The sequence below is a fragment of the Egretta garzetta genome, unplaced genomic scaffold (genome assembly GCF_000687185.1).
Source record: "Egretta garzetta isolate BGI_Z169 unplaced genomic scaffold, ASM68718v1 scaffold120, whole genome shotgun sequence".
NCBI lineage: Eukaryota > Metazoa > Chordata > Aves > Pelecaniformes > Ardeidae > Egretta > Egretta garzetta.
In genome coordinates, this window is record NW_009258270.1 from 368,238 (window position 1) to 378,328 (window position 10,091).

The 10,091-nt window shown below is 54.2% G+C and overlaps 1 protein-coding gene across 1 annotated transcript in view; it reads right to left on the reverse strand.

The window, feature by feature from the left end:
* MSI2 (musashi RNA binding protein 2) overlaps window positions 1-10,091 on the reverse strand; it is a 254,277-nt gene that overhangs the window by 70,008 nt on the left and 174,178 nt on the right. Inside the window, exon 3 of the mRNA XM_035889498.1 lies at window positions 706-754. Coding sequence (XP_035745391.1) covers window positions 706-754 — 49 coding nt within the window. The remainder of the gene's footprint in view (window positions 1-705; window positions 755-10,091) is intronic.

Below are 10,091 nucleotides of genomic sequence, written 5' to 3' on the forward strand. Positions count from 1 at the left end.
CCCTGCCCGCGGCGCGTCCTCTCTGCCGCGGCGGTAACGGGAACCGCTCACCGGGAGACAGAGGGGCGTAATTTCTTTCCGCTGAAAGGAACGGCCGTAACACTGAAAACAACCCGCAGCTCATTTTCACAGAACTGTGCGAGCAAGGATGAGACCTTGTCTCTCCCGTGAAGTATGTGGGGGGAAATTCCTCTGCTGGAGATCCTGCTCATTCTGAGCTCCCATCACCGGAGTCCTCAGCTTTGAAACTCCAGCATGCTTGAGACCCCAGCAGAAGGGTTTAGCACCTTCATTTCTAGTACCTGAGCTTAACTGGCCCTAAGCCCAGCTTAACCTAACGCTAGCGCCTTGGTACCACTCCTCTGCTTCCCTGCAGCCTTGCCGCACGCAGCTCCCTGGGCTCTCCTGCCTCCAGGGATGCCGTGGAGCCCGACAACGGTCCTCCCAAAGAGGAGTCGTTAGCCTAACCAGAAAAATCATTTCTTACTAAAGAAAATCCCCATGACGTGCGGCATAACGTGCCAACCAGCCCTTCCTCGGCAGCACCCGCGGGACAGAGGGAGCCGTCTCAAACCCGAATGGCCCCGCAGATTGAGCACCGCTGGCTTTAGCCACCGGCTCATCGTGCTGACAGTGATTTGTGGCTGTGCCCACCGTGCAGAAGCTGTCACAAAAGGTGGTCCCCGAGCTCCCGCGCTCTCTTACCTCTATGCCTGTTGGTCGTCTTGTCGAACATAAGCATGGCGTCCTCTACCTGCAAGACAGAAGAGGGGAGACGCGTGCTTTAACACAGCGGCTGCGTGGTTTGCAAACACACAACAGACAACCCGGGAAGGGGAGGCGAAGGCAGGAGCAGCCTCAACTCGGGCACGAACGTCAGATCTCCTTGCTTTGGCTCAGCCTCGGCTGCTCCTGTTGGAAATCTGCTGCTTTCAACCCCCATCCTAGCTGACATTTGCTCCTAAAACAGAAAAGTGAACGTTCAAAGTTCTGCTGCCCTAAAAAGCCAAATATCTAAGGAGCTCTTCCACCTCCCGTCGGTCCCTGTCTGTGCCTCATCTCAGCCTTTTTCCCTTTTGTAGGGAGATAAGGAAGAGCCAGGAGAGGAATCACGGATGCAAACCAAGCCCATGGCTTCTCCAAATTAGAGCCACCGCCTTGGCTGAGAGTGAGGAGGTTTCAAGAAGCACGAGCAGGGTAAAATCTGGTCAGCCAAGAAAGGGATTCAGAGGCTTTCAAAAGGCCTTTTCAGAACCTGGAGGAAAGAGGGGAGAGGGAGGAGGGAGAAAGTTTAATTCGCATCAGGCTTGGCATTTCCACTTCAGAAGAGAGATGACTGATGAAACGTATTGAAGTGCAACCAAATTGCTTTCAACTTTCATTACTATTTGCATGATTTATTCCACCTCCATTTAATCTGTGCAGCCACACCTAAAATTTGACGCTTATTTTTGAAGGATGTTGTGCTGGGGTTTATTTTCCAGCATTATCGCCTTTATAAAGCCTTGCTCGGCGGCTGCGGGAGCCGGGGCGGGTCGGCCCCGCGTGCTGCGGGAAAGGGCCCGGGCAATCTTTCTGCAAAGAAATTACAGGCTGGCTGCTCCCCGTTTCAAACTAGGGGCTGATGAAAACCTGTGTCACCGCCACATTGCAGAAGATGCTGGGGGAAGGGAGAAGATCTTTAAAAAAAAGGTTTTATTCTTTAAAGGACTCCAGTGGTCATCTGTGGGGTGGGGTTTTTTAGCTGGGGGGGGGGGGTTTAGGTTTTTTCCCCCCAGTAATTCTTACGATACTTCCACGTTCTTATAAACTGGCTTTCTCTAAACCATTTATTTTAGGCAAGCGCCGTATTACAATGCGGTTAGAGGCTCTCTCCACCTTACCCCGTGCCACCAAAGGGTCTGCCTTTCACCCCAACTGCCCGGGCCCTCTTCCTTGCTGGCAGCACGCCTGTGCCACAGCCCCAGCCAGGGAACGGCTCCGGCGCAGAGCGACCCCCACTTTCTCCTCCAGGTCAGTTTTAGGTCAGATGGGTTCCCCGGCACGGCCGAACCGCCGCAAGGGCCGGGCTGCTGCAGAGGGCGGAGGAGCAGCACCTCGCGGGAAGGTGGGACCGCTGCCGGGAGCTGCGCCAGCTTCTGCTGCCTTATCCGGATCCGGGAATTACGGCAGGATTTGAAAGCTCCCGCCTGCACAGAATTCTCGGTTCCGGCAGTGGAGTTTGACTGTAGCCCCCTTACGCAGGGGACACCCACCCAGCCCGCTGCGCAGTTACAATCTCAGTCTTGGCTGGGCAGAGACACATTTTGGGAAGGTGGAAAAAACACAGCTTGAACCTCTCTTAAGTACGGGACTGAAAGATGCTCCCGGAGACAGTAACAAAACACAGTGCAGCAAAACCTTATACGATGCCTGAACTCATCTAAAAACCTGCCTCTGGTTAACAACTTGTTCTTAACTTTTTCAGCCAAAGTGGTCTGCAAAATGCGTTAGCAATGCCTGAGACGGCGGGGAACAGCACGCCTGCCCGACACCCCTCTTGAACGAGACCTAAAGATGCTGATGCACCGAAAAATCCAAACCACATTAAGCAGAGAGCCATTTGTCCTGCTGTCTGTCTTCACTCCAAAGGAAGAAAACCCGCAGGTACGAGCACTACCAGGAGGCAGATAAGGACAGAGCTGCCCTTCATCCGACCACCGCCGCTTATCTCTGCTCCAGGGTTCCGTTTACGCAGCAATCTTCATTTTTCATTCTCACAGGTCTTGGCCTCGCTGGAACCAAAAATCACATGGTGCACCTAACGCTGTTTCCTAGAGCATCGTGGCTTCCTCAGCCCACGCGCCTGTGCCCACCACCCCTTTCTCCCCACCCCAACCGCTGCTGTGGAAGTTTTAATGTGCAACTCTTCCAGTGTGATCCTCCGCCTCGAGGCCCGTACCAGAGCCCAGAGGGGTCTCGGGCGCGCTGCACAGCCCCCACCAGCCCAGGAGGTCCTCGGTCCCCCCACCCAGATGGAGGCTGCTGCTGCGCACAGGCTCTCCCGGCTGGATCCACGCGTTTCAAAATGACATGTCCTCCTGCAAGGACATTACTGGGGACTCTAAAAAGGCTGCTTGTATTGCTGTTAGGGGGAGGAGAGATGTCAGATGAGGCACAACACGGCTCTACCTTCGCTTTAGCACGGCCATGTCTCAGCCCCAAGTCCCCCAGCAGGCTGAAGCCTGAGCTGCAGGGTGCAAAACCCTCTCTCGGGCTCAGCTGGGGCCCACCATGGGTTTGAACCTCTTATGCAGGCTCATCCTGCTCCTCCCCGTGCTGCCGTGACAGAGGAGGGACAGGTCCTGGCAGGGGACCAGGCACTGGAGGGGCGGGGGGGCTCTGGGTCCGGTTCCTGGTCATACTGGGGGTCCGCAGCGGTGTTTGCCTCTCCCAGTGGTACAACGCGACACGTCGGCTCGCCCACCAGGTACGCGTCCTCTGGGCAAACAACGTTTTGTGCCATGCGTACCGCGGCCCCACTTGGCTGGAATGATGATCTTGGCAGAGATCTTTTTTATGCAAATAAATCCTTATTAGCAGTAACAAACGCAGCCTGCACGGGCGCATCCAGGAGATTTCCATGGTGCCGACTGGGACCCCGAAGAGCGCGGATGCCCTGGAGGTGGGGGCTGCATCCCTCCCCGCAGCCGTACCTCCTTTCGGGATCAGAACCAGGCACGCAGGTACCTACAAAAGGGTCAGCCCTGCCAGTTCTCATCTGAAAACCTGCGAGGGGGCAAGCGGCTCTGCAGCTGAGAGTCGGCCGCGGACCAAGCATGTCTGTAAGAAAAAATAATCAGTGGGGTGTTCTTTAAGCCAGCTGGTGCCCTTTCAACAATGTCTAATTGGTTATCTTTTCTCTTTCCTAAGGTCAGAACATTTTATCTCCGTCTCTGCCCTTTCTGAGTTTACCCCACCCCGCGTTATTTTTTAGGGCACGCATTGTGGCAGAAGAATAGCCTCTTTCCTCCATAGTCCAGGGACACAATGAGACTTCTTGAAACCTCCTGAATAGATAAAGTGCAATGGCAAAAGGAAAATTCTATTAACGCTTTGCAAAATAAAACATCTAAGAGCTGGTTAGACAAGCAAGAGAAGAAAATCAATACGGAGAGGGCAGCGTGCTTCGAAAAAACTTTTCACCAGTCGCAAAAAGGTGGTGAGGGTATGGGAGGGAGGGGGAGAAAGAAACTTATTAATGCAGAAAAACCCATCAATGGTATGGAAATCTGGCAGAACAGCAAGAACTGAAACTGGAAGAATTTGAATATACAAAGGGCTGAATAGAATGAGAGAACCACACTGCCTCACACACACAGCCTGTTTCTCACGGGTCTCTGGGAATCAAACACAAGCGGCTTGTTCAAGTTTTCATCAAGGAGGAATAAGGGACGCAGTCAAGGTAACCGGCAGTAAACCCTGCAGTAAGCAAATTGATCCCTATTTCAGGGGAAGGGAAAAAAAAAACCAAACCCCCTAACAACCAACCCACAGACGAATCTCAAGGAGGTTCAGGAGCTGTGACTGTCCAAAGTCGACCCCTCCTCCCAGGCGAGGCTCCGGTGCTCGCCCCGTATTTTGGAGCTGCTGGAGCAGCGCGTTTTCCAGGTCTCCGCTCAAAACGTGCAAGCTGGCACCATGCTCGCGAAGGAGAAGAAAGTTTTCTCCAGGGTCAGAAACAGAACTGGAAGAGGCAGTCGCCACCTCCAAGACCTGGCTGGGCACCCCCCAGGATGGGTCACCCAGCACGCGCCGTCAGCTGAACCCCGTTATCGGCCACGGGGCTCGCGCCCTCCCGCCAGCGCATTCCCTGGGCACGGCAAAAACCAGCAGAGCAGCAAAGAGCCAAATTCCACCAGTCCCGGCGTGAGCCGCCGAGCGGAGCGCCACGTCCCACCCAGCGCACACGGGGAGCAGCTGGCCGCCCCCAAATCCCCCCTCTCTCTTTGGATGTAGCATGGCTCAATATGGAGGCTTAAAGGAGCTGATTAATTCGAACTAATTACTGGCATCAAATGAGAGCGTATTACAAAATGCACACTTAGCACTTAAGGTAAATAATAAAAAAAAAGAAAGACTTGCCAGATAATACCAGTTACAAACGGACACTTAAGCCCGACAGACTTCTCCTCTGTCCCAGCATGCCCCCACATATATCCAATTTAGACCCAGTTTCTTATATAAAGCCTAACTAATGGGCTTTAGTTTATTTAACTTCTTTTTTTCAATCCACTTGGGGCTCTGAGAAAAGGAAGGGCCATACCACTTCTTTAATCACTGCCTGGAAGGAGGAATAGGGGAGAATAGGAGGAAAGAAAAAAACCTGGAGGAGCCAAAGGCTTTAATAATCCTAACAGTTCCCAGGGTTATTTAAAATATGCCCAACCAGTTCACAAAAGGCTCTGCAGAGATAAATGTATTTGATTTTCTTCCACTTTAATGGAGGCATACATTTAAAGCAACAAAACCAGGGTGACCTAAATAAAATGGCTATTAATTGTACGCGGAAAGGCTCTGAATTTAACGCAACCGATCTAGCCCAGCGACAGAACGCACGGCGTCCTCCGTTCATTCCTCCCGCTTCCCTCTCCAGGGTTTTCATGGGGCCGTCCTGAGCAGCCAGCGATGCCCAAACCCGGCGCCAGCCCATCGCCGCTCCCAGCCCAAGGCAAAGGCTGGAGCCTCTGCGAAGCCCCGCGGCGGCTCAGCAAGCGGCCGGAGGACAAGGGGAGCACGGTGCTGCCACCGCAGGTTGCGATGACCAAACCAGGACGTTTGCTGGAAAACTTCCCGCCTCGTCTTGCCTTTCTACAACCACACAATGTCTGCATGGACTGGCAAACCCAGGAGGTTGGCCCATGCCCACGCGGCTTGTAAAGCCAGCCTTCGTTTGCAAGGTCCCTGGGCGCTCACAGGAGTAACAACAGCCACGGTCTCACACCTCCAAGTCCTTTTTTTTCCGTCTGAATCAAGTTTATTCATCAACTAAAACCTCCACGGGGAACCTACCGACTCCCATAACTATACTGAACAGACACACAGCAGCCTTCATGCCTCACACTCCTCCTCACCCAGCCCAGGGAAGCTTTTCCCGATCCAAACCCCAAGTTTCCGACACATCCAGAGCAGGTCGAGATGTTCCTGCGCTTTCCCCAAGCGCTCGCCGGGGACTGGGGGGCTCTTTGGTTCCAACAGACTTGGCACTACGTTCTCCATCCCTTCAAGGTAAAGAAGAATTAGGGCAAGACAACTGAAATAACGAGCGCTAATCGAACACCGTGGCCATTCGGATTGGGTCCTGGGGGAAAAGAAATGACAGGAGGATGACATTCAGCTACACGCAGCTGGGCTGGGCTTCTGCCCCCTCCGTCCCCGACTCAAAAACTTTACGGGTCTATCCCTTCTTCTGCTCTCCCCGGAAAAGCGTGCTGAGTATTCTGGTCTAATTTCTCAAATTATTTATACACGCTGCGCAACTCTCCCAATATTTTGCTTTCTGAAGCAGAAAAACCTCTTAGCTGCTGGTAAACTGTCAGGTGCTGTTATTTTAAATGCGCATGTGAAACCTAAGCACCAGCAACGTGCCTCTGCAGATTTACAGCCTCCCCCCACATAAATTAAGACAAATGCATATCGCATGCCAGACAGTTAGAAAAAACGACTCCCCCCACACCAGGCCTCTGGGTTTGATTACAGCGGAATTAAATAAATACACAAATACTTTAACCTTTTTCCCTCAAGCATGCCCCCCCCTTCTTCTGGCGCGGCTCCGTCCCCTGTCCGACGGCACCCGAAGCGCCCTCGCTCATCGCCCAGGCGCCTCTGCTGTGAGCTGGTCCCTCCCCACCCCGAGCGTGGCTGGGCCCCGTTCCACCACCCCACCACGTTCCTGGGCCCTGCTCAACCCCAACGAGCGAGTGATGAGTCTTGGCCAACGCACCAGGGAGCAAACCGCAGACCTCCAGGGCCGAAAGCACGAACCGCTACAGCTCCACTAGGTAGCCCCGGCCCCCGGCGGCGCAGGGAGAGATTTGTATCCTCCAGGGCTCAGGCACAATTTGAGTAGCAGTCCCCGGGGGGCTGGAGGCACACGGCGAGGTCCCTTGCTGAGCGCTTCCCAGGGTTTCGCCGTGACGCCTTACCGACCGAGGGCTGGCACATTATGCACCATGATAATAATCAATGCCATACTGTGCAAGAACGAATTCCAGTGCTAGCAATTTCCCCCCCCCCCCCCCAGTCAAGTCTTTAAAAAGTCTTCTTCAGCAATTATAGCTAATAAAACTACAATTTTATTCAACACACACATATCATTGTAACTAATTTTGCTCCACCAGGGCTGAAATTAAAACAGTCATTCAATCACGTTAATCTCGGGGCTTGCTCACCAGCCGTGACATGGCAAAGAGCATCCCAAACGCTTGCCAAAAAGCACAGTGGCTACTCTTGGACTTCAAAACGCTCCTGCAAAACACCGCCACGTTACTCAATGCTGACTCTACCAAGGGGGATGTAAGAATAGCTAATGTTCTCCAGAAAACATGACTTCCCACAGCAGGACAAATTAAAGACGACTCCGTAGACAATTTCTCATTAATTCCTTCTCTGGCATAAATAATATCAAGTATTGATGAAAGCAAGGCTCTCTGCCATGTTCAGATCAAGTTATAAAATACACGAGGACTCTTGGAGCTTCCCTGTGACCTGCTGTCTTGGCTGAGAACCTCCCTTGTCCCCATCAGATCTCCAGCACACATCAGCTATCAACGCCGACCGGGAAGGCAAGGGTCTTGGAAAAAAAAAAACAAAAAACCAACCAAACCCAAACCAAAACCCAACCCCAACCAACAACTTGGAAACATAAAGACAGTTCTTCCCTTGGCATCAAGGCTGCTGTGCCTCTACAGACCCCGTGCCAGTGAGATGGTGTATCGTCAGCTCGGGTCGGTAACAACCTCCGCCCAGCAGAACGGCTGGCACTGTATAAACTCCCAGGGACACGTCTCTAAGAGGTACGATGCACACGTGCACCCAAGACCACCACCAGGGAGAGGTGGAAGGGTCCCAGCAAGAAAAAGGGATGCAGAACAAACCCTGGAGGAGGCAGCATTAACAGCTCGTCAGTCACCTGGGCACGCTTCCCCAACGAGGTGGCCCTGTCTCGCAGTTCCCTGTGCCCCTGCGTACCTCGGGGACGCCTTTCGCAATGGAAATCAAGCTGCAACAGCGACACAGAGCCAAGCAAGACCATCACAGCGCTACCCTCTCCTTGGCTGCAGGGCACGTATGTGTTTGCTGTGCTTTTATGCAGACGGAATAGCCTGTCTCCATCAGAGCAAAGCAAGCCTTGGGCTGGGTCCGATCTCCGCAATCAAGTCCTGCAGCCAGGTCTAATTGCCCAGAACAATTTATGCCTGCCAGCGCACAGGCAGCCGTCCCCTGGGTCTCCTTAGCTTGATGGGAGAATAGGTTCCAGCGCTGCATTTCTGAAACGGAATAAGAGAGTCGGAGTTGCTGACATGGAGACCACATCTCAGAGAGCTCGCAGGAGCCAGCGAGACATCCCCGAACCTCCTGCCCTTCTCCCAGGCCGGCAGCGCTGCAGCTAATAAACATCCAGCTGCAGCTCAGTGCTCTGGGATCCCAGAATCCCAGACTGGCAAGGGTTGGAAGGGCCCTCGGGAGCTCACCCAGTGCCACCCCCCTGCCCAAGCAGGCTCACCCAGAGCAGGGGGCACAGGACAGCGGCCAGGCGGGGGTTGAAGATCTCCAGAGAAGGAGACTCCACAGCCCCCCCTGGGCAGCCTGGGCCAGGGCTCGGGCACCCTCCAAGTCTTTCCTCAAAGCTCTTCCTCATGTTCAACTGAAACCTCTTCTGCCTCAGTTTGTGCCCATTGCCCCTTGTCCTGGCGCTGGGCATCACTGCGAACAGAGGGCACTCAGAACCACCCAGCAGAAAGAACCTGAGCCTTGCCTCCATGGGGCCACTGGCAACACCCACAAACCCCAAAATATGGGCTAAGGACAGCTTGCTAGACGCTGTGCTGCTTACAGACCTGCACCGATGGAGACCTGCACTGAAAAACTGGAAATTTCACTGCGGAAGAGCAGCGTCTTTTGCTGAGAACGGGCCAAGACGTGGCACTGCCCGGCGCCCACGGCCTCAGCGGTCGCTGGGGACAGCCACAGGTCCTGGAGTGGCACCACTCAGGACCTCCAATGTACCCGGAATACCTCCGGATGGCAAGGTGCCGTGCTGTATAAATCAAGCAAGAGCTGCCGCGAGGGCCCTTTTTGGACTAGATGATCTCCCGAGGTCCCTTCCAACCCTTGTGATCCTGTGATTCTGTATCCACCAGCACAACGCACGCGCTGACCCGGCCACGGAGGGCGGCAGCTGAGCGCCACTGCATTTTTATGTTGCTCATCCTCAGGACACCCCAGGGCAGCAGGGACACACCACTGCTGTTGGATATTGGGAAAAATTTCTTCCCTGCAAGGGCTGTGAAGCTCTGGACTGGGCTGCCCAGGGAAGGGGTTGAGTCTCCATCCCTGGGGGGATTTAAAAGAAGGGTAGATGAGGTGCTTAGGGCCAGAGTTTAGTGGTGGCATGGCAGGGGTAGGGGATCGGTTGGACTTGATGATCTTAAAGGGCTTTTCCAACCTGAACGATTCTATGATTCTACGACAGGGAGACAGGCACAGCCTGCGGTGGCTGGCACCGCCGAGAACGGCTGCTCTGCACCCATAGAGGCCATCGCCCGCGTTTGGCCGCACCAGCTAAAACCAGTCCTGCACTGGTGGGCTTTTGCCCACAGATGGGATTCCAGGTGAGGGCAACCCACGCCACAGCGGGGACCAGCTCTGCAGCCTGGGGCACCCCCGAGCGCTGCTGCAGAGGATGGGGACGGGGGGGGAACGGCAGTGGGAGGACCCCCCTTCCCTCCCCAGCGTGTCGGATAGAATAGAATCATAGAATCACTTTGGTTGGAAAAGACCTTTAAGACCATCGAGTCCAACCTTTAACCTAAGCCTGCCATCCCCCCCCC